Here is a 25,378-nt window from a genome sequence, read left to right as displayed (position 1 = left end):
TGTGGAACATATTTTCAATATCTTGTTAACTTAGGTGGAACAGGATAGGGGTGCATTCTGAACCTGAGTGACTGGGATTGTTGCTGCTTGGATAGATGTATCCAAATATGGAAGGCACAAAAAAAGTGATTTCTGCTTATAGATTAGGAACCACTAGGAGATATCAAAGCCCTGGTGAGATCTTAGACAGCTGATGGTCTCCTGCATGCTTCTGTTGCTTTTTTTTTTTTTTTTTGGAAAGCCACAGCAAAATTGAATCATGGATTTGGGGGTAAGCATCCTCTCGCTACCACCCTTGTTCTCTCAGGGGTTGAGTCAAAGCATATCCCTGTGTCACAGCTCTGGAGGTCTGTGCCTTTGGGCATTGGTCTTTTGGACTGAGAGGAGTAAGCAGAATGGGTGAGGATAGGAAGAATTATGTAGAGCTAGAAGAGAGATTGCAATGTATCTGGAAACAGTCTTTTTAAATTTCACCTGGGAAAATGAAGGGAGGCTGACCCTGAAAATGACTAATTATCAACTTGCATGTGCCCATTAGTACATCACAAATGGTAAGATTGGAGTCGGGTTTTTGTTGGTGGTGTTGGTGGTGGTGGTGGTTCCTTCTCGCTAATTAAAAAACAGTTATCTTGATGAAGATATAAAAAGACTAGGAGACTTCAAGCTGTTTTGACTTGTGAATGTCCAAATATGTAATCAAAGGAACACCCCATGTACATCAAGAAAGAATACATCTGATGGAGTTAGGAATTCAAATTTGGCATGGTTTTAATGTCTGGTCAACCATTCAAGTCGAAATTGCCGGAAGGGAAAACTAAGATTATTTTCACTGCTTTTAGAGGAATAAAGCTAAGAAAGCAACAAAGGGGCCTGTGATTATGTTGGCTTACTGGAGCAGATGGGACCTGTGTGCTCCACCTGAAATTCTGAAATGTTAAGAGCTTTATTTCTAGTAACATGCAGGGAAGATAAAGTGAAGTGTAAAAAGAAGATAAAAGTGAAGGCATTGGTAGTCACAAGATTGTAGTTGATAGGAAGAATGTCAGCAGGGAATTGGTGCTTTTCCTAATGTAAATATAAATCCTCCAAGTAACTGAAGCAACCAAAAATAAATAAATAGATAGATAGATAGATAAATAAATAAATAAATGGATAAATAAGTAAGTGAACCAGAAGTGCTGGATTTTATTTTAGGTACCTGTAAATTTTAAAGCAATAGTCCTCTACCCTGTCTTTTCCAGTGCCCCCTTTGTATAATAGATATTTTGTTTGGTCCCTTTACTCTCCTGAGATACTCTATTATACCCATTAAAAAAATGTTATAACCTAATTATAGAAATAAGTAAGAAGAAAATATGTGTTATAATACATAAATGCTCAGACTTTCCTATATAGTCGAAGATAATGAAAATATATTCTTAAATTTATAAATGGAATTATCATGGATGTGACAGCTACAAATGCAGACTGATACAAGCATGTCAGTTTGTGACTCATGTATCATTAGCAGAATTGCCATCATTGGTGAAATGGCATCTTAGTCTGTTCAGCCTGCTATAACAGAACTCCACAACAGAAATTTACTTCTCACAGTTCTGGAGGCTGGGAAGTCCAAGATCAAGGCACCAGCAGACTTGGTGTTTGGTGAGGGCCTGCTTCCTGGATCACATGTCCATGTTTTCACTGAGTCCTCACATGATAGAAGGGAGCTCGTGGGATCTCTTTTATAAGAGCACTAAACCCATTCAGGAGGGCTCTGCCTTCATGATTTAATCACCTTGCAAAGGGCCCACCTCATAATACCATCACATTGGGGATTAGTTTCAACATATGAACTGGGGAGGGGGCAAACATTCAGACCATAGCAAATGGTAAACAACTCTTAGAAAAGTTCTGACAGACAAAGCACAATCTTTTTTTTTTTTTTTTTTTGCTCATACAGTAGTTACAGTCATGGGGGAAAAAATACCACATTAAAACCATATAAAATATTTTGAGAATTTATATGTAAAGCTGAGTTAGATTCTAAGCTGTTAGTTTATAAGTAGGTTTTCCTTTTAAATGAATGCCTGTGGGACATTTGAAATTTGTACTAGATGGAGAACAAGTCTTTCTCTGTTTCATTCTTTGAAAGATGTCAGGCAATCATCAGGACAAGCTGAAACCCACCTTAGGAGAGGGTATCTCTTTCACCATACTTATAAAGTACACTGTTATTTTAATGCTTCACCTTAAAAATGAACCTGTACCCTGCCAATGTAGTCCCATACCCCTTAGGTTCTTCATATGCTGAAAAAAATTAACTGCCCACGGGGCTTCATTTAAGTGGGCTTCCTCACTGAGAGGTTCAAGTTTGTGAAGCAGTTACTTTCTACACAGCAATATCATAACAAAATGTTTTCTTCCTTCTCTTCATAGCTACTATGAAATGGAAGATCAGTTCAGTTTTAATCAGAGTCTTTCTAGCTCTTCTCTTGATTGACACAAGTGCTGTCACCCTCTGAGTATGTGGATAGGACAGAGAAAGACTTGCATGGCTCTAGGCTTGGCACTAAAAATAATTATTAAGGAAGTCATAACTGTCTCTGGAAATCCTGTGTCATTACTGCCAGAAGTTTAAGGACAACACCTGTTATTTCAGGTGGAAATGAATAGTTCTCTATCTAACAAGGTAGGCCAGGTTTAATTCTGTGGACAAGATTTTAAACTATTGAGAACATGATTTACCTAGCAAAAGAACCACGTCCAGACCTGTTGTTAAATAACTACACTGAATTTTCAGCAATTTTAATGCTACAGATAGTGTGCAAATTAGTTATTTCTAATAATGCCCTAATGCCAGCTGACTTACATAGCATAAAATCTATCATGACAGATGGTTGTAAATGTAACTATTAATAAAAACTTGTTTATTTGTAGGAATTTATATTCCAACAACGTTGGATGACTCAGTCCATTTTTCCTGCCTCTTACCTCTTTCTTTTAGAATTGTATCATTTGACAGTCTAACGATTTAAAATATTTATCTTTTCAACCCATTTTTCAGCTCTGTTTTTTACAGCTTTTTTAAAAAATTATTATTTATTTATTTATTTATTTATGGCTGTGTTGGGTCTTCGTTTCTGTGCGAAGGCTTTCTCTAGTTGTGGCAAGCAGGGGCCACTCTTCATCATGGTGCGCAGGCCTCTCACTATCGCGGCCTCTCTTGTTGCAGAGCACAGGCTCCAGTGGCGCAGGCTCAGTAATTGTGGCTCACGGGCCCAGTTGCTCCGCGGCATGTGGGATCTTCCCAGACCAGGGCTCGAACCCGTGTCCCCTGCATTGGCAGGCAGATTCTCAACCACTGCACCACGAGGGAAGCTCTCAGCTCTGTTTTTAAGCAGGAACTTGGATCTTCAGGATTTTCATTCTCCTGAAGTATTTCATACTATGAGACTGATGTGAAAAATATACTTGGCTAATTTTTTGCACATCTATATTTATCTCTATGTCTGCTGTGATATAGTTCAGTATAACTAAGAGCACTTCAGAACTATCACTATTGTATCTACTTGTAATGGTGACCCTCTTTAATATAAATGTTCTGATATTTGGAAGTCGCATTGCAAATTTAATCTTGTAATAAAGGAGAGTACGCTTTTATTTCAATCCAGATAGTTCTGCAGTTAAGAGTATCATTCCCACTGCCAATCCAACTGCAATATCATCAGTTTCTTTACATATAGGATGTTGAAACTATCTTATTTCCTTACCATCTTCTCACTAAGGATAGGAAAGTAAGGAGAAAGTGTGAACTGAATTGTTTTTCACTTTGCTTATATTACCTTATTTAGTCCTCAGAAATATCTTGGTGAGTTGATACTTTTTCCCCAAAATTACATGTGTGAAAATCATCATGGGGAGGTTTACATATTTGTCCAAAATAAAACCGAGTGTAGTAGTTATGATTTGGGGCTGTAAAGTCAGATACATTTGAGAGTCACATCTTTGTTCCTTACCAGCTATTTGGCTTTAGGCAAGTAGTTGAACTTCTCTGGGAGACCAGTATTAAGGAGAACGTGATATATTTGGTCTTTTTCACTTGTGATTTTATTACCAATTAAAATAGCATGGGTCATATACAAGTGTGATGCTATTGACATACGCTTTGTTGTTTGTCATTAGCATTAATTACTACTTTAACCAAAAACGAAAAGCCAAGAACTATTCGTTTCACATGTAGGAGAGTATGAAAGAGCTGAACTCACTTATAAAGGCTGTGGTACGAGGAAAGTTACATCAACATCTTCATGTTAGAGCTTATGTTCTTGGCTATTTCAATTATGCTATTTTCAGTATACTATAAAAAGCCTGAATTTCTTTTTTTCTCAGCATATGCTACTGTCATAACATTTTATTAACTGATTGGCATATTTTGATCAGCAAAACAATTTCCTATGAAACTTTGATTGTAATTTTAAAAGCCTGTGATTTTTTTGTTAATTCTATGCTAAGAACTTGTGATGTATTTTAAAAGATGCTTACATAAAACAGATGTATATGAATGAGCATTTATCAAGGAGAAATCTTTTTTTCTGAATTTTTGAATTTTATTTTATTTATTATTTTATGCAGCAGCTTCTTATTAGTCCTCCATTTTATACACATCAGTGTATACATGTCAATCCCAATCTCCCAATGCATCACACCACCATCGCCACCCCACCGCTGCTTCCCCCCTTGGTGTCCATATGTTTGTTCTCTACATCTGTGTCTCAATTTCTGCCCTGCAAACCAGTTCATCTGTACCATTTTTCTAGGTTCCACATATATGCGTTAATATAGGATATTTGTTTTTCTCTTTCTGACTGACTTCACTCTGTATGATAGCCTCTAGATCCATCCATGTCTCAAAAAATGACCCAATTTCATTCCTTTTTATGGCTGAGTAATATTCCATTGTATATATGTACCACATCTTCTTTATCCATTCATCTGTCAAGCGGCACTTAGGTTGCTTCCATGACCTGGCTATTGTAAATAGTGCTGCAATGAACATTGGGGTGCATGTGTCTTTTTGAATTATGGTTTTCTCTGTGTACATGCCGAGTAGTGTGATTGCTGGATCATATGGTAATTCTATTTTTAGTTTTTTTTTAAGGAACCTCCATACCGTTCTCCATAGTGGCTGTATCAATGTACATTCCCACCAACAGTGCAAGAGGGTTCCCTTTACTCCACACCCTCTCCAGCATTTGTTGTTTGTACATTTTCTGATGATGGCCATTCTGACCAGTGTGAGGTGATACCTCATTGTAGTTTTGATTTGCATTTCTCTAATGATTAGTGATGTTGAGCAGCTTTTCATGTGCTTCTTGACCATCTGTATGTCTTCTTTGGAGAAATGTCTGTTTAGGTCTTCTGCCCATTTTGGGATTGGGTTGTTTGTTTTCTTAATATTGAGCTGCATGAGCTGTTTACATATTTTGGAGATTAATCCTTTGTCCATTGATTCATTTGCAAATATTTTCTCCCATTCTGAGGCTTGTCTTTTCGTCTTGTTTATGGTTTCCTTTGCTGTGCAAAAGCTTTGAAGTTTCATTAGGTTCCATTTGTTTATTTTTGGTTTTATTTCCATTACTCTAGGAGGTGGATCAAAAAAGATCTTGCTGTGATTTATGTCAAAGAGTGTTCTTCCTATGTTTTCCTCTATGAGTTTTATAGTGTCCGGTCATACATTTAGATCTCTAGTCCATTTTGATTCTATTTTTGTGTATGGTGTTAGGGAGTGTTCTAGTTTCATTCTTTTACATGTAGCTGTCCAGTTTTCCCAGCACCACTTATTGAACAGGTGTCTTTTCTCCACTGAATATTCTTGCCTCCTTTATCAAAGATAAGGTGACCATATGTGCGTGGGTTTATCTCTGGGCTTTCTATCCTGTTCCATTGATCTATATTTCTGTTTTTGTGCCAGTACCATACTTTCTTGATTACTGTAGCTTTGTAGTATAGTCTGAACTCAGGGAGTCTGATTCTTCCAGCTCTGCTTTTTACCTCAAAACTGCTTTGGCTATTCGGGGTCTCTTGTGTCTCCATACAAATGTTAAGATTTTTTGTTCTAGTTCTGTAAAAAAGGCAGGCCACTGGTAATTTGGTAGGGATTGCATTGAATCTGTAGATTGCTTTGGGTAGTATAGTCATTTTCACAATATTGATTCTTCCAATACAAGAACATGGTATATCTCTCCATCTGTTGTGTCATCTTTAATTTCTTTCATCAGTGTCTTATAGTTTTCTGCACACAGGTCTTGTGTCTCCCTAGGTAGGTTTATTCCTAGGTATTTTATTCTTTTTGCTGCAGTGGTAAATAGGAGTGTTTCCTTAATTTCTCTTTCAGATTTTTCATTATTAGTGTATAGGAATGCAAGAGATTTCTGTGCATTAATTTTGTATCCTGCTACTTTACCAAATTCATTGATTAGCTCTAGTAGTTTTCTGGTAGCATCTTTAGGATTCTCTATGTATAGTATCATGTCATCTGCAAAAGTGACAGTTTTACTTCTTCTTTTCCAATTTGTATTCCTTTTATTTCTTTTTCTTCTCTGATTACTGTGGCTAGGACTTCCAAAACTATTTTGAATAATAGTGGTGAGAGTGGACATCCTTGTCTTGTTCCTAATCTTAGAGGAAATACTTTCAGTTTTTCATCATTGAGAATGTTGTTTGCTGTGGGTTTGTTGTATATGGCCTTTATTATGTTGAAGGAGGTTCCCTCTATGCCCCCTTTCTGGAGAGTTTTTATTATAAATCAATGTTGAATTTTGTCAAAAGCTTCTTCTGCATCTATTGAGATGATCATATGGTTTTTCTTCTTCAATTTGTTAATATGGTGTATCACATTGATTGATTTGTGTATATTGTAGAACCCTTGCATCCCTGTGATAAATCCCACTTGATCATGGTGTATGATCCTTTTAACATGTTGTTGGATTCTGTTTGCTAGTATTTTGTTGAGGATTTTTTCATCGATATTCATCAGTGATATTGGTCTGTAATTTTTTTTTTTTTTTTGTACTATCTTTGTGTGGTTTTGGTATCAGGGTGATGCTGGCCTCATAGAATGAGTTTGGGAGTGTTCCTTCCTCTGCAATTTTATGGAAGTTTGAGAAGGATGGGTATTAGCCCTTCTCTAAATGTTTGATAGAATTCACCTGTGAAGCCATCGAGTCCTGGACTTTTGTTTGTTGGAAGATTTTTAATCACAGTTTCAATTTCATTACTTGTGATTGATCTGTTCATATTTTCTATTTCTTCCTGGTTCAGTCTTGGAAGGTTATACCTTTCTAAGAATTTGTCCATTTCTTCCAGGTTGTCCATTTTATTGCCATAGAGTTGCTTGTAATAGTCTCTTAGGAGGATTTGTATTTCTGCGGTGTCTGTTGTAACTTCTCCTTTTTCAATTCTAATTTTGTTGAGTCCTCTTCCTCTTTTTCTTGATGAGTGTGGCTCATGGTTTATCAATTTTGTTTATCTTCTCAAAGAACAAGATTTTAGTTTTATTGATCTTTGTTATTCTTTTCTTTGTTTCTTTTTCATTTATTTCTGCTCTGATCTTTAGGATTTCTTTCCTTCTATTAACTGTGGGTTTTGTTCTTCTTTCTCTAGTTCCTTTAGGTGTAAGGTTAGATTGTTTATTTGAGATTTTTCTTATTTCTTGAGGTAGGCTTGTATAGCTATAAACTCCCCTCCTAGTACTGCTTTTGCTGCATCCCATACGTTTTGGATCATTATGTTTTCATTGTCATTTGTCTCTAGCTATTTTTTGATTTCCTCTTTGATTTCTTCAGTGATCTCTTGGTTATTTAGTAACGTGTTGTTTACCCTCCGTGTGTTTGTGTTTTTTATGTTTTTTTCCTTGTAATTCATTTCTAATCTCATAGTGTTGTGGTCAGAAAAGATGCTTGATATGATTTCAGTTTTCCTAAATTTACTGAGACTTGATTTGTGACCCAAGTGATCTGTCCTGGAGAATGTTCTCTGTGCACTTGAGAAGAAAGTGTGATCTGCTGTTTTACCTGGAATGTCCTATAAATATCTATTAAATCTATGTGGTCTGTTGTGTCGCTTAAAGCTTGTGTTTCCTTATTAATTTTCTTTGTGGATGATCTGTCCATTGGTGTAAGTAAGGTGTTAAAGTCTCCCACTATTATTGTGTTACTGTTGATTTCCTCTTTTACAGCCGTTAGCAGTTGCCTTATGTATTGAGGTGCTCCTATGTTGGGTGCATATATATTTATAATTGTTATATCTTCTTCTTGGATTGATCCCATGATAATTATGTAGTGTCCTTCCTTGTCTCTTGTAACATTCTTTATTTTAAAGTCTATTTTGTCTGATATGAGAATTGCTACTCCACCTTTCTTTTTATTTCCATTTGCATGGAATATCTTTTTCCATCCCCTCACTTTCAGTCTGTATGTGTCCCTAGGTCTGAAGTGGGTCTCTTGTAGACAGCATATAGATGGGTCTTGTTCTTGTATCCATTCAGCAAGCCTGTGTCTTTTGGTTGGAGCATTTAATCCATTCACATTTAAGTTAATTATCGATATGTATGTTCCTATTACCATTTTCTTAATTGTTTTGGGTTTCTTTGTGTAGGTCCTTTTCTTCTCTTGTGTTCACCACTTGGAGAAGTTCCTTTACCATTTGTTGTAGAGCTGGTTTGGTGGTGCTGAATTCTCTTAGCTTTTGCTTCTCTGTATAGCTTTTGATTTCTCCATCGAATATGAATGAGATCTTTGCTGGGTAGAGTAATCTTGGTTGTAGGTTCTTCCCTTTCATCACTTTAAGTATATCATGCCACTCCCTTCTGGCTTGTAGAGTTTCTGCTGAGAAATCAGCTGTTAACCTTATGGGAGTTCCCTTGTATATTATTTGTCATTTTTTCCCTTGCTGCTTTCAATAATTTGTCTTTAATTTTTGCCAATTTGATTACTATGTATCTCGGCATGTTTCTCCTTGGGTTTCTCCTGCCTTGGACTCTCAGCACTTCCTGGACTTGGGTGGCTATTTCCTTTCCCATGTTAGGGAAGTTTTCGACTATAATCTCTTCAAATATTTCTCAGGTCCTTTCTCTCTCCCTTCTCTTTCTGGGACCCCTATAATGCGAATTTTTGTTTTTGTTTTTGTGTTTAATGTTATCCCAGAAGTCTCTTAGGCTGTCTTCATTTCTTTTCATTCTTTTTTCTTTATTCTGTTCTGCAGCAGTGAATTCCACCATTCTGTCTTCCACGTCACTTATCCGTTCTTCTGCCTCAGTTATTCTGCTATTGAATCCTTTTAGTGTAGTTTTCATTTCAGTTATTGTATTGTTCATCTCTGTTTGTTCTTTAATTCTTCTAGGTGTTTGTTAAACATTTCTTGCATCATCTCTATCTTTGCCTCCATTCTTTTTCTGAGGTCCTGGATCATCTTCACTATCATTATTCTGAATTCTTTTTCTGGAAAGTTGCCTATCTCCACTTCATTTAGCTGTTTTTCTGGGGTTTTATCTTATTCCTTCACCTGGTACATAGCCTTCTGCCTTTTCATCTTGTCTTTCTGTGAATGTGGTTTTTGTTCCACAGGCTGCAGGATTGTAGTTCTTCTTGCTTCTGCTGTCTGCCCTCTGGTGGATGAGGCTCTCTAAGAGGCTTGTGCAAGTATCCTGATGGGAGGGACTGGTGGTGGGTAGAGCTGGGTGTTGCTCTGGTGGGCAGAGCTCAGTAAAACTTTAATCATCTTGCCTGCTGATGGGTGGGGCTGGGTTCCCTCCCTATTGGTTGTTTGGCCCGAGGCGACCCCACACTGAAGCCTACCTGGGCTCTTTGATGGAGCTAATGGCAGACTCTGGGAGGGCTCATGCCAAGGAGTATTTCCCAGAACTTCTGCTGCCTGTGTCCTTGTCCTCATGGTGAGACAGAGCCACCCCCTGCCTCTGCAGGAGACCCTCCAACACTAGCTGGTAGGTCTGGTTCAGTCTCCCCTGGGGTCACTGCTCCTTCCCCTGGGTCCCAATGCACACACTACTTTGTGTGTGCCCTCCAAGAGTGCAGTCTCTGTTTCCCCCAGTCCTGTCGAATTCCTGCAATCAAATCCCACTAGCCTTTAAGTCTGATTCTCTAGGCATTCCTCTTCCCGCTGCCGGACCCCCAGGTTGGGAAGCCTGACGTGGGGCTCAGAACCTTCATTCCAGTGGGTGGACTTCTGTGGTATAAGTATTCTCCAGTTTGTGAGTCACCTACCCAGCAGTTATGGGATTTGATTTTATTGTGATTGTGCTCCTTCTACCGTCTCATTGTGGCTTTTCCTTTGTCTTTGGATGAGGGGTATCTTTTTTGGTGAGTTCCAGTGTCTTCCTGTCAATGACTGTTCAGCAGTTAGTTGTGATTCTGGTGTTCTCACAAGAGGGAGTGAGATCACGTCCTTCTACCAAGGAGAAATCTTTAAGATGTCATCAACTTCTTGCTTGTTGGCCTATTATATGAACAGTTAATGTATAATATTGCTACATAATGTTTCTGATTGATATTTCCACTAATAGTTAAACATAGATTACTCAGTACTGTTTGATAATGATTATCTTATATTCTCTGTTGAAGTTATTTTTTATAATTTCATGTAAGTTGACTGTATCAGCTATAAGTTATTCACTAATATTGATCACAAATTATGCTAGTCTTGTTGGGAGAAACAAAGGGTTTATTTATGTTATTACTTAGTACTGGACAAGACTAATTTTACTAGTCCTTTTATAATTATTATTTGCATATTCAAATACACAGCTTTCCATAAGCAAACCAGAATGTTGTTTAAATTAAAAAGTAGAGTAATTCACTAATTTGTTGTACAAAAACGTAGCTATATTTGTGAAATTATATTTAAAGGGTAGTACCTCTGAATTTTTTTTAAATTGTTGTGTAACAAACAAATGTCCCTGCAAAGATTTATTTATACAGTAAATTTTATTACGTGCTTAATGCTGTTCTAGGTCTTAGGGTTTCCTGTATGTAGTCCTAGCACTATCTTGTGTACCATAAGATACAGTCATGCTTATTGTCTTGTACAGAGCTTTCTAAAAGGACGTTTTAAATTTTATAATTAAAAAAAGTTAAGATTTCTTTTGTAATTTGATTTGTCTCTGTTTGCAGAGCGCCCTCTTCACTACACAGAAAATGTGTTGGAACAGGTGCTTCGGTGGAGTTCATTAGCTGAACCTGGATCTGCTTATCTTGTGGTGAAGAGATTCTTAACCATTGACGCTGTTAAACACTATAATGGTAGGTGCTGTTATTTCGCATTGCAACTATGATTGAAAATTTGAGTGGTTAAAGGATAATTATTATGGCACAAGTGTTTTCTGAAAATGTAAAAATGAGTAGCTAAATGAAAAATCTACTGCCATTATTGTTAGAAAGAAGAATATATAGACCAAGTGCCAGGGTCATATTTTCCTGGTGGGTCAGACTGTGGTAATAGTTGGTTAATTTGACCGTATCAAATTAAAGATTTAGCAGGAATGATTCATCTTTTTAAGGTTTGGGGTTTAGTTTATTTATTTGCCATGCTTAAGTGTTTTCCTAATTTTTAGATAGATGGTGAATCATCTTGAATTATATTTACATTTGAAAGTTCTCCGAGCATTCAAGAATCGCAAGCTCTGAGATTGTGTGCTTGTTATAATTCTCACCTATTTTGCAGTAATATTGGAAAACAAATACAAAATAAATACTTCCAATAAGGATATTTGCCATCCAACTGGGAGAAGACATGTATACATGTAAGGTTAAATAAGAAGTTAGGGCTTCCCTGGTGGCGCAGTGGTTGAGAGAGTGCCTGCCGATGCAGGAGACGCGGGTTCGTGCCCCGGTCTGGGAAGATCCCACATGCTGCAGAGTGGCTGGGCCCGTGAGCCATGGCCGCTGAGCCTGCGTGTCCAGAGCCTGTGCTCCGCAACGGGAGAGGCCACAATAGTGAGAGGCTCACGTACCACAAAAAAAAAAAAAAAAGATCTATTAAAAAATAATAAAATTTAAAAAAAAAAAAAAAAAAAAAAAATAAGAAGTTAGCTAGCATGGGGGATCCAAATAAGACAGTCTCTGAACTTGTTTGAGATATCAGAAAACTTTCATTTTGAAATTTAGATTCTTCTGTTATGTTTACATCATCTGACAGATTAGAAAAAGATTTCTTGCCACACTGTCTATAAACCAACCCCGAAAGCAGAGGATTTAAGTTTTATAAGATAAAATTTACCACAACTTTTATAATTCATATTGATAATAACCATTACTATTTATTAATCAGGTATTATAAAATGAGCTCTCTGCATACCAAAACTCATTTATACTTTTTAAAAAATTTCTCCAGGAGTTATATTATCATTTGAATTTTACAACTGAGAAAAGGGAAGCTCAGAGAAATTAAGTAACTTGCCTCCAGATCACACATTTATTAAGTACTAGATTTGAGAACAGATTGGTTTTACTTCTAATTATTAAGAAAAAAGAAAAAAGATGGGGAGGTGGGTACAGTTCTTAAATGCGGTAAAGCTACTTGGTATGATTGCAGACTCTCTAGCTAGTAGCCATAAATCAGCAAGTTCTTAATTGTACCAGGCTAATCTGATATGTTTCTGATTTCATGATAATCTGGCTACTATAACAGACTACAATAGACTAGATGGCTCATAAACAACAGAAGTTTATTTCTCACAGTGTGGAGCCTAGAAGTCTGACATCAGGGTGCCAGCCTGGCCAAGTTCTGGTGAGAGGCCTCTTCCAGGTTGCAGACTGGGGACTTCTTGTATCCTCCCAGGGCAGAGAGCAGAGAGGGGAAGCGCACTCTCTGTGACTCTTAACAAGGGCACTAAGCCCATTCCTGAGGATTCCACCCTCATGATCTCATCTAATCCTAATTACCTCATAAAGGCCCCACCTCCTAAAACCTGATACCATGTAGGTAGGTTTCAACATATGAATTGGGGAAACATAAACATTCAGTCCAGAACTCTGCCCTTCATATCTTACAATTACACAAAAGTATTTTTACAAAATGCAAGCAGTTTAACAGCTTCTGTGTCATTCTGGTCTTACTAGCATCTAAATAAACACAACATGTGTTCTTTTTGCTATAGAAATTTAGCCTTTTAGACAACTTTATCTTGTTTAACTTCTTTCTTACTCCTACATATGATTTTGGCCACATCCTCTGTATACTGCTCAACGATTGCAATAGAAATTCTCTCTCATCATATGACTGCTACAAGCATCCCTGTCATAGAGCAGTGATTGTCAGGTGGGGAAGATTTTTGTCCCCCAGAGGGCATTTGGCAATGTCTGGAGATATTTCTGATGGTCACACTGGGTAGGGTGGTGCTTCTGGTATTTAGTGGTTAGAGACCAGAGATGCTGCTAAACATCCTACAATACACAGGAAGGCTCTTTACAACAAAGCATAATCTGGCTCAACATGTCAATGGTGTCATGTTGAGAATCTCTGATTTAGATAACCTTTGAAATCTGGCCTAACTCTTAAATTCTGTTATTCTTTCATTTTAACATTGAGATAAAGGAAACGTATTGAGTTTATGAACAAACTCCTGCCTGCATTATGAAATACATTATAGGTTCTCATGGCTTCTTTTCTTTTAGAAAATAAGTCATCTTTTCAGGTAAATTTTAATTTATTTTTGGTGAGAATTTTCCTTTTTCTAATATCCCTCAAAAATGTCTCTTAATTCTCCATGTTGCAAAAACTTAGCTCTTGTTTGAATGCTAGTGGACTGGCTATGTGAATAAAACCAGACAAGAATAAGATCTTAAAAGGCTATAATATAAAGGAAGGTTTTGTGCAGGTGGCCTGAGGGATAACCCAAAGCAAGGATACCATTAAGTGCTGTATTAGCGATGTTAGATTGAGTGGGTTTACTCACATCTGAGTAAAATCTTTGTTGTTTAAGGGCAACAAGAAATGGTCGAGTGACAAACTATAAATTGCTCTACCCACAAAATAGGTAGGAAGATTGGGCATTTAATTGGGCATTAAAATGATGCCTCACCTATTGTACACGGCCTCTTTTGGGGGTTATGAGTGTGTCCTGTTTTGAAAGCATCAGGCTTCTGTAAGGTCTAGACAAAGCAGTGGAAAAGGTCTAAACAAACAGTGGAAAGCAGGCTTACATGACAGTTTCTGAGATTTGGATGAAATATTCTCTAGAGTAAGATGTCAGTAAACTCTTATGCTACTCTCATATCTCCTGCATTCCTCTGACAGGGTGGGAGCTATGAAACTTATCACTACCCCTGCACTCTACCCTCCTCAGCTGGCCAAGCCAATACACAACTTGTTATTATGATATCAATAGTTCTTTCTACCAGGAAATTATGTCCCTCTGAATGAAAAAAAAAAAAAAGTCAGGTTTTAGAGTAACCCTCAGGAAATACATTAATTAGACCATTTCATATTAGTAGTTATGTACTTTTGGTCAGAAACAGGAGTACCTATGAAGTAAATATTTAACTTTCTTTTTTAGTTTTCTAGACAATAAAATTTTTATAAATGTTTTTATTAGAGCTTGATTTATATTCAGATTGTCAAAGTAAAATCTTTTTCATTATGGTTGGTTCTGCATCTGTGTGCATTTAGGATTGTCATTTTAAAGAAGGTTTGGCCTATTGTTTGTTTTTAAATCAACTTCTAAAGTCATGATTTTTTCTTATAGTCATGTCTTACAGTAACCTGGGGATTCTAAGTACTTCTTATGGGGTACCCTGTGTGATAGATTTTAGGTTGGTTAGGTATTCAGTCTACTTTGTCTTTGTCTTGGCAAATGTCTCCTAAATCAATCACAGTGACCACCTACTCCAGAGTTATTGCTCCATTCATTACATGCACTACTACTTAAAATTGGGATCTAAAGGGAAAATAGTGAAAGTAAATCAAATGTGATTTCTCTGTCAATTTGTTAGCAGAAAAACTGGAATCACCTCAGAAACACATGGCTCTTCACAGCAGAGAGGAAACAATGTTAAGGATTTCTTTTCCTTTCTTAAGATTTTCTTATTCTAACCTGGGGGCCAAGTGGAAATAGCACAGTTTGAAACAAGGCTGGTTGGTTACAACCATACTTTTCTCTCAGTAATGAATAGCTATTGTGTTAATATTTTCTTAAAACATAAAGTAGCACCGACACATCCGTCACACCTGTCTCATCATACCTGACACCTTTTGCCACAAACCTTAGTGTCTGTCTACCTATCCCTATCTCTTCCTGTCTCTCCTTTATCTACACACACACACACACACACACACACACACACACACACACGACTTGCATTTCATTAATTGCATGATGGTATTTCTGATTTTATGCAACAAATTATAGGCATATACTTTTGTTTGATACCACCTTCTTGCTTAATGAAAAATTTTATCAAATAATAAGTTTAGGGGTTTGGGGTTGTTTAGGGGTTTTAATTTTCTCAATTTGTTCATTTTATCTCAATAGTTTAAAATATAGATATCACAAGAAGGAATAGACTTTAGAGTCAAACAACACTTAATTTCTGCTCATTCATTTAAGGTAATGAGGAAGCATACTTTACTTTTATACAAGTATGTAAGAGTAAATGAATTTTCTGTTGCCTCTACTTAAAAATCAATTCTGTCTTTTGCAAAAGCAGCATTGTATTTCTGAGAAGCACTTTGGGCTATTGTCCTTATTGTAATGAGGAGGTAACTAACTTGAAAAGAAAAATAATAGTCTGAATTTCTTTTCTACCCCATGGATTATGGCTGAGACATTGAGATAGGGAGAATGAAACTTCATTCAAATTGCCATTTAGACTTTGTCAGAGCTAATCATATTAGACCACCTTATATTATCATTATCTCATATTAAGTTTCAACATCTCTATCACAAGTTAGCCATAAATTTATAGCTTCTATAAGGTTCCAGAATAAATAATTTTTGCTTGCAGAAGTCTTATTTTAAGCACTAAAGTTCTTTAATATTACACCAATAGAATGTGATACAACAGAATCAAGTTTTAATGATCTCAATGGGGAAGAACTACTTTTAAGATAGAAGATGTAACTCAAATGAAAATGCGTGTGGGTTTCTAAATTTAGATTGCCACATATAACAGATGCTTTGGAATTAAATTTACATTAGAATAGAATAGTTCAAAATGCAACTGCTTCCAGCAAATTCAGACCTGGAAAGCTGAGCCATCCCCTATCCACTGACTTAAGAAAATAAAGGAAAATTCCAGCAAAAATAATATGAGTTCATAAATCATAGTCTAGCTGAAATAATTTATATTCCACTCCCATCATATCTTTTTAAATCCAAAGATGTGTAAAAGTTGAAAGTAAGATCCAGTCCACTTCAAGTGAAAGTATTTTCTTGGAAATTGATGATAGAATAGAAAAGTAGTGTTCTACTTTCTACAATTTGCTGCATTGTCAGTAAAATGGTGTGGAATCTCTGGCACTTTTCTAGTCAATCCTCCAGTAGTAAGTATATTTACAATTTTACTGCTTAAGGATAATCTAATTACAAAAGGATGTTATCAGGCTGCTAGTTCTATTAAGCATTACTTCTTCAATACAAGTAACAAAGGAAAATATACTACTCAGTCGTAGAACTAAATTTTATTAAATACATTTTGAGCGAATGTCATGCAGTGAGTGAACTATATCAAATTCTGCTTCCTCCAAATAATAAAGAATATATGTGTTCTATATAATCAATATCAAACAAAGGAAAATATGGATAATTTTTAATTTGGAATTTAATTTAATTTAATTTGGAAGAAATTTCTAGATTTCAGGCTGCAAATATTGCCAAATATCACTTGGTTGTGGCACATTCTCTCATGAAAACTGCTTGTCTCCTTCAGCACTTAGAGTACATGCGCAGGGGTGGAACTTGGTTTTTCAGATAATGTACAGGCCTGAGAAAATAGTCTTTGCCAGCAAAAGAGGAAGGGAGACACATAGAGACCATGGAAAATAGACCCATTTGTTTTATATTCCCTTTTCGTTGCTCAGATCATATATAAGAGATAAATTGTTCATAGTTTCTATGCATTTACTGGGCGCCAGATGCTGAGCTGATGGCTTTGCATACACCATGTCATTTAATCTTCCTAGCAGTCTTAAGGGGTTTTTTACTAGTACTCTCTAAGCCTTTTATAAATGGAGAAACTTGGACATGGAGACGTTACGTAACTCCCTCAAGGTGACCGGCTGGTAAGTGGAGAAGCAGATTTTAGTTTTTAAAACTCTTGTAAATTCAGTCTATAAATCACCAGGCCTTTGGAAGGGTAATTTTTTCCATACTGTTTACTACAGACTCTGCAGTACAGAAAAAAATGATGTCTGTCCTCCATTAGATAAATAACCAATTACATTCTGCTTGCTATGTGCTAAGCACTCTTCTAAATACTTTACATACCAGATCTACTGGGTGATCACTGTATAAATCCCCATTTAGCAGGTGAGGAAACTGAGATTTAGAGGTTACTACCTGGGATCCAGTGGAGGATGTGGTTGTCATTCAAGCCCAGGTAGTCTAGCTCCAGAGCAAACTCTTAGTCACTGTGCTATGTTAGTTCTCACATAGGTTGGGGAGGAAAATTTAAAGCCCACAATTTTTTAAAAAGCAAACATGAGATTATTAGTTTTTCAAGATCAGATGAGATTGGGTGCATTCAGGGTGGTATAGCCATAGACTGAAATTATTATTTTTAAGAGCAAAATTATGAGACAAACATGACTTTTCATGTATTCAATGCCTAACTTTTATCTTAGAGTTTTAAAGACATGAATAACAAGTATGGACTGGAGTAGTTAGAAAAAATCTTCAAGGATGAGTTGGGTCCAGAAGTGGGGGGTAGAATTTGTATAGAACCAAGGAGAATGGAATTTCCCTTAGGTTCACTCAGATGATCAACTTCAGTCATGCCACAGAGACACAGATTGGTTTTCCAAACAGTGTATTATGATCAACTGACTTATAAATAAATATTATATTTTAACTTAATAGCTTATGAAGATGAGTAGGAGGAGTCTATTTATTTAGTCCTTGAAAAGTCAGGGAAAGAAGTTTAGGCTTTTAATGTTACATAAGTAAGACTTCAAATAGTAAAAAAAAAAAATAGAGTTTTGGAAAGGGTATTAACATGATAAAACAGTATTTGCATAGCACAAATCTGGAATTATATGGAGCCATTAGAAAAGCAGGACGTGGAATTATAGAATCCTGGCGTCTAGGTATTAGGTAGAAAAGGCGGGGGTTAAGGAGATGATATTGGAAAAGAAGTGGAATTGAACCCCAGAGAGAAACTTTGAGAGAACAATGGCTGGACTGCTAGATGACTGGGCATGAAGGATAAAGGGGGAATATGTATTCTAGAAATACCATTCCTAGTTTATGTTCCCCCACCCGCTTCTCTCTCTTTGTGTCTCTCCCTATCTCTGTCTGTCTCTGTCTCTCCTTCCCAAGACCCTCCAAGCTCCTCCACAGATCAGTTATTTTATTGGGATTAGGGGCCACTAGTTAGGAATTACTATTTTTGTCTAAGAACTTGAGGTTTTTCAAATGATTTGGAAAACTGTTTTTTTTCTTTGGGTGGGGAGATCAGTTTCATAGTCTCAGTAATATGATGTCCGTTCTGTTTAAATAAATAAATTGACCATTCTGTGTGGTTTCATACATGTACTTTTTAAGGACTTTTCTAATTAATAACAAAATTACAGCACAATATAACTAAGAATACCAATCTGTTGTCTTGCCCAGTGTTAACTCTAAAGAACCTTCACTGAACTCAACTGAGCCTTCCTTCCTTGTCTGAGCAAACACCTGGAGGGGGAAAGGGGTTTATGATTCTCTAATGATAACAATGTCTCTAGATCTTAAACTTTCTCCCCAGGATGAGGTAGAGGGAGTGAAAATACAAGTGTGAAGTACTCCACAGTTGAGGGACCTGGCAGTACTGGAAAAGCTTGGAAAAGTGAATTATTGGAAGCCATTTAATTCATATCCTTCGTTGTGTTACACACTGAGTCATGCACAATGTCCCCAAAGTACATAACTTCATCTTGGCCCTTAAGCGATGGGTGTTTTTTCTACTTATTTTAACATTGTGTGAGCTTTTAGAAATTCTTCTAAGTTCTCAGTATTTATCATGGAACTTAGTGTTTCAAGGTTCTTTTTGCTCTTTCCTTCTCCTTAACATATATTCTTCTCAAAGCCTCCTCCCGAGTCCCTTAATAATGTGTACAACAAGATTTAGCTAAGATAATTACATACGATTTTTAAAAATAAATTTTAATAAAAATGCAACCAAAGGTGTCAACAATATTTTTTTTTCCTAAGCCTGTTTTCTATTTGACCTATGAGTGGTTTACTTTAACACTGGACATACGATTATTTCTTATTGATAAAATTAGAAAGCTTTATTAAGTTGAATAAAAATCTTAAAAAAGTATAATCAGAAGGTGTGAATGGAATTGGTTTGGCTTGAGCAATATATAATATCTTTATCTCACAACTTGATTATAATTTAATGCTCTTAAAATACTTTACCTATTTCTAAATCAATAGCATTATAAATGCCTTTCTCCACTTTTCTGTTCTAAATCAGCTGAATCACTAAGCCCACCCAATGTTTTCTAAATTGCTTACCGTATTTCTCCTATCAGGATATATAAGCACTGTTTGTTAGTCCATGTTCACTCTGTCTCTTACACTGCACTGCAAGTCCAGAAATCATCTCTTTTGAGGTTATTGTATTACTGGACTCTTAGTACTTCATGAAGAATGAATTGATGTCATATGAATTTTGCTGAATACTACTTTTATATTTTTTCCTTGATCTTCCTATTGCATTAAAATACATCTTCTTTCAAGTTTTTTAATTGGATAAGTGTTATTTTTAATTTAAATAGAAGTTATTTAGCTATAAAATATTACTTAAAATATTTTTCTATGGAATTAAATATTAAGAGATTATACCAGAAGACAAATGTTAGCAGTGTATTTTTCAGAAATTATTTTAAGGTCACAGACCACCTAAAAAGAACCTATTTTAGTATAACATCGCAATTAAAAGAATGTTATCTGTGACCAGTATGCAGATCATGAAAACTATTGGGGCTTGTCAGTTACTTTTGTTTGCAGTTAGGATCAGTGATGTGATTAATCATGGGGATTTTTGCTTCTAGATTGTCATCCCATGCTCATATTTGAGTTATAAGGCACTATTTCCATTTTTTCTAACTTTCGTCTTCTTATACTAACTATAATTGTGAACGTCTGTGTAGTATTTGCTGTATAAGTAAAGGTGTTCCCCAAACCAAGGGATGCTAGGTTTTAGATTGAGTTTTTCTTTCTAAAATCAAGTTATTTGTAAATTTTAGAAACTCTGCATGAATATTTAAAAATTGTGTCACCTTAATACCAGGAAATTGCTAAAAGCCCTCATCCTGATATAATGTCTCATGCTTCATCTTTTATGGACATGATCTAATATGAGGATAACAATCTGCAGGATAAGTGTTATTACTCCTGTTTTACAGGAAAAGCAGGAGTTGACCCCAGAATGACCATGTCGTGGCTACTTGGCTTCAGGTTTCTTTTCTTTCCACTGTTCCTCAGTTCTCAAGTAGGCAGTTTAATACTGTTGGGATTTCACAAAGAAAGCTGTAGACTAGAGATACAGTGATAAATTTATTTGTGATAAATCTACACAACTTCAACATTTTTTTTTTTACCAAAAACGTGATTTTTAATAAAACTGTTGAAATGATTTGTAAGTGTGGGACACTGGCAGCATTGCACGAGCATTATTAGCAGTTTTGCCTTCTTTACCCTTACCTGTTTCATAGGAATAGGAATTTCTCTAATGTCTCAAGAATTCCTGGATTCCTGAGACAGGATTCCAGAAGAGATTTCTCTTTTACCTGTGTATTTTGCATTATTTATATGAGTGCTATTCAGAGAAATAAAATGCAAGCTGAGTATGTAATTTTAAATTGCCTAATAGCCACATTTTAAAATATATATATAAACATATATATAAAGAAATAGGTGAAATTAATTTTACTTGTATCTTCTATTTAAACTCACATATCCAAAATATTATTAGTTCAACATGTAATCAGTGTTATAAAATTGTGATATGTTTACATTTTTTTTGGTACTAATCTTCAAAATATGGTATATATTTTATACTCATAGCACATCACAGTTGAGACTAGCCATGTTTCAGATGCTCATTAGCCAGTAGCTAATTGGACAGCATGGGCAGGCCTATGTATTATAAATAGATATAAATAGATCTGGTTACTGGATCTATGACTTATCCAATACTCCCCTGACACAAGGTGTTCCCAGAAATTAACTAGAGGCTTCTTAATGGTAGGAAACAAGTTATTACTTTATATCATCAAAACTGAAAATACAAAAATGTTTTATATTCTATTCCAAATAAATGAAAATGTACCCAACTTACAAAAGTAAATGTTGTACTTTACAGAGAGGAAGGCCCTGGAAAGTATCAAAGAGGGAGTCTTGAAAATCAAAGAAGAACCATCTAAAATACTCTCTGGAAATAAGTTTCAAGACCGGTATTTTGTTTTACGAGATGGGTATCTCTTTCTTTACAAGGATATGAAGGTATTTAATATATGTAGTATTTGAATATGTATATACTTTTGTGTGAGTGTTAACATTCTTATTTCATGCCTCTCAGCCCTCTCTCTTGGAAGTCAAGGCCTCTAGTAAATAAAATGTACAGTAAGCTGATGATTACTTTCAGCCTCTGGGATATGACATTAATGCAACTAGTAACACAGTAAAGAACTCCCTATACGGCCTTTCTGAGCACCTCATATTTTTTCGGGCAGAGATTGACTTAAGTTCTAAAGAAAAGTCTAATATGTGTTACATAAACTAGCATATAAATCAGCATCTCAGTCAATAAAATTAAGAGAATGTGTCATGCCTTAAGGCAAAAGCGGCTTGAGTTTAGCAAATGGAAATTAATAAAATGTAGAATAAAAAGGCAAAACCCAAATGCTAAATCTGATTAAAAATTAAATCAGATTAATATATTTCCTATACTCTTGAATGAATTAACTCGTAATATTGTATTTATTAATTGAATCTTACTGATGTATCCCAATATGTTTGAATTCCCTAACAGCTTTTATTAATGAATTGAGGAATGGAGAGAGGACTTAGAGATGAAAAAGAGGGAGTATGTATAAGAATATTGAACTTAGCATCAGAAAACCTCAAAACCGCCAAGTTGGTTGTGTGAATAAGAATCTTAAACTGTCATCCATCATTTCTAGATCTGTAATATGATGATGATAGTATGAGTCCTGCATGCCAGATTGTTGTAATGCTTAAATAAGAATATATATAAAAGTTCCTTTTCAAACTGTGAAACATATATATATATATATATATATATATATATGTATATTAGCATGCTCATCAAAACAGCCCACTAAGAATATGAATAGGGAAGTTCCAGCCTGAGAAAAATCTATTCATAGTACATATATCTGAAAAGGGACTCATTTGCACAATATAAAGAACTCCTCCAAATCAACAATAAAAAGACAACCCAATAAAAATTGGGGCAAAGTATTGGACAGACATTAGGAAGGAAGGAAGACATAGGAATGGCCAATAAGTGGTTGAACCAAAAGTGCTCAGCATCATTAGTTATCAGGGAAAATGCAAATTAAAACCACAAGCTATACCATTAGTACAACTAAAATCATAAGAGTGACAACATCTAATGTTGACAAGGACGTTGATTAACTAAAACCCTCATCAGTAACTGGTGGAAGGGTAAAATCACACAATTACTATTAGAACTTTTTTGGCAGTTTTTAAAATTAAGTTATTCATACATCTACCCCATGATTCAGCAACTCTATTCCCAGGTATTATATCCACTAAAGCACTTGTTCAAGAATATTCATAAGCAGCTTTATTTATAAAAGCTAAAACCTGTAAACATTCTAAATGCCCATCAATAAGAGAATGATATATTCAGACAATGGAATAATATTCAGCAAGAAAAATGAATGAATGCAACCACATGGGTGAATGTTCAAATCCTTGCTGAGCAAAAAAAGTTTGACCCAAAATAGTACCATATGAGTCTGTCTATAAAAGGTCTAAGAAGAGGCAAAATCATTTATGGTGATGGGAGTCAGAAAGTGTTTGCCTGTGGTGTGGAGAAGGTTTTCTACTGAAGCAAGGACATAGGGTCGGTAGGGTACTTTCTAGGATAACAGAAATAAATGTTCTCTATCCAGTTTTGGGTGGTGGTTACATGGGTATATACAGTAACATTTCTACTTCCTTGAGATTCAAGCAATATCCAAGCAATTCTTTTAAATGTGGAATGACGGCAGGACCTAAAGCTACTTTTTTCCATTGAATTCTAATATTCGCTTGAGTAAGCATTGCTTGCATATTTCAAGCGTGTGACGCTTCACTATGTTGTGTTTTGGAGATCTATAAAGAAGGACCAGACTAGTAACATCTATTATTTAATACTGTATTGTTATGAAGGAAGAATTATTAAACAGGTTTCCAAAGTTCTATAGCCCCATTTAGTTGTGGCTTCTACTGAGCTCTCCACACACTGACCACTGTCCTGTATGTTCCTCCAGCAGGGAAGCCTCCAGGTGGGCATAAATAAATTTTAGTAGCATTCTACTTAGTGTATCCATTTCACGTTCATGTTCTTCAAGAACAGTGGAATGTCCAGGCAGGGAGCTAACAAAACAGCACTGAATTCCGCAGCCCTTAATCCCTCTCTTCAGAGGGCTGTATTATATACTGGAAGTCACACTTTGTTACTCCATCTGATAAACCTAGCAGGGAATCTGTGTGGGTATCAAACGATTGTTACCGTTTATTATCATTTGATATCATTCTTCACGTTGTTCAGTGCAGGAAGAGTGGAGTTTGCAGAAATAAGGCATTTAAGAATTTGGGATTAGGTGAGCCAAACACATCAGATTTTAAGGTTCATGAACTGTAGGTTTATGTTCATGAAAGGAAATGCTAAACTTCACAGCTGCTTATTCTAGCCATCTGGAACTCAATCTGATTGAATTTTGTTTGGTTTTCTTCAATGTGTCACCCATCTTGATCTTCATTAGACTCATTTCCTTCATCCTTGTCCTTCCATTTACATGTTGGTTAATTGTCACTTGTGTAGTTGGATATCTGCTTAGGGTATTTTAAAATCACCATGGACTTTTTAGTCCCATTAAGGAACCTACGCTTCCATTGTGTAGCAACAGAAGGTTGCTAGAAACAACTAGTAGCAATAGAAGTGCAGTCATAATGGCCCCAACTAACATTCAACCCGTTAATCCATAAAAAGCAGAGTTCTATATATTTCACTTTGATTATCGCACTTTATCTTTACAATAGTCCTATGAAACTAGTGCTATAGTTATTCCCCCTTGACAGATGAAGAAATGTAGTATACCAAGATATTACATAACTTGCCCAAGATCACTTAGCCTATAAGCGATAGAGTCAGAATTCATTCCCAGATGTCTATTTCCAAAGGCTTTATGCAGAGGCTTTATTGTTTCTTACTATAGAACCAATAATTTGTATTATTTTGGCTTGGTGTTATTGCTGATGGAATTTTATTTAAAGAGGATAAGTGTTTTTCATTTTAATAGTACCAAATATTTTCAAATATGACACTTTACACAATTCAGGTTTTTTATAATGTTTTTCCCCAAGCTGATGTAAATTTTAAAACCTGCCACAAGGAAGCCTGTTCATGGAGAAATTATTTTTTTTAAGATGAAATGATTTTGTAATTGAGCTAAAGAATTTCATCCCTTAACAGAATGTTTTTAAGAATTTGTATCTTTTTGAAAGTATCATCCTGCTTAATCTAAAATAATTCATACAAACTGGTAGACAGTAATAGTATCGAGAGCTTGCCTGAAAGACAGTGTTCTTTTTTTTGACATTTGAATTTTTTCCCCATGTTTATTGAAGTATAATTGACAAAAATTGTATTTATTTGTTATACAACGTGATGCTTTTGATACACCTATACATTGTGCCATGATTACCACAATCTAAGCTAACTAACATATTCATTACCTCACATAGTTTTGTGTGTGTATGCACTTGTGGTGAGAACATTTAAGATCTACCCTCTTAGCAAGTTTCAAGTATACAATACAGTACTGTTAACTGTAGTCACCATGCTGTAGTTTAGATTTCCAGGACCTATTCATTTTACATAACTGAAACTTAGTACCCTTTGATCAACACCTTCCCATTTCC

General features: G+C 35.7%; 1 protein-coding gene across 6 annotated transcripts in view; it reads left to right on the top strand.

The window, feature by feature from the left end:
• ARAP2 (ArfGAP with RhoGAP domain, ankyrin repeat and PH domain 2) overlaps positions 1-25,378 on the top strand; it is a 200,379-nt gene that overhangs the window by 141,619 nt on the left and 33,382 nt on the right. For all 6 annotated transcript variants that reach the window (XM_033856909.2, XM_033856911.2, XM_033856912.2 and 3 more), the window contains 2 exons: positions 11,169-11,297; positions 21,564-21,703. In XM_033856909.2, coding sequence (XP_033712800.1) covers positions 11,169-11,297; positions 21,564-21,703 — 269 coding nt within the window. The remainder of the gene's footprint in view (positions 1-11,168; positions 11,298-21,563; positions 21,704-25,378) is intronic.

Source organism: Tursiops truncatus, chromosome 5 (assembly GCF_011762595.2).
Source record: "Tursiops truncatus isolate mTurTru1 chromosome 5, mTurTru1.mat.Y, whole genome shotgun sequence".
Classification (NCBI taxonomy): domain Eukaryota; kingdom Metazoa; phylum Chordata; class Mammalia; order Artiodactyla; family Delphinidae; genus Tursiops; species Tursiops truncatus.
This window is presented reverse-complemented; position numbering and strand designations above follow the sequence as displayed.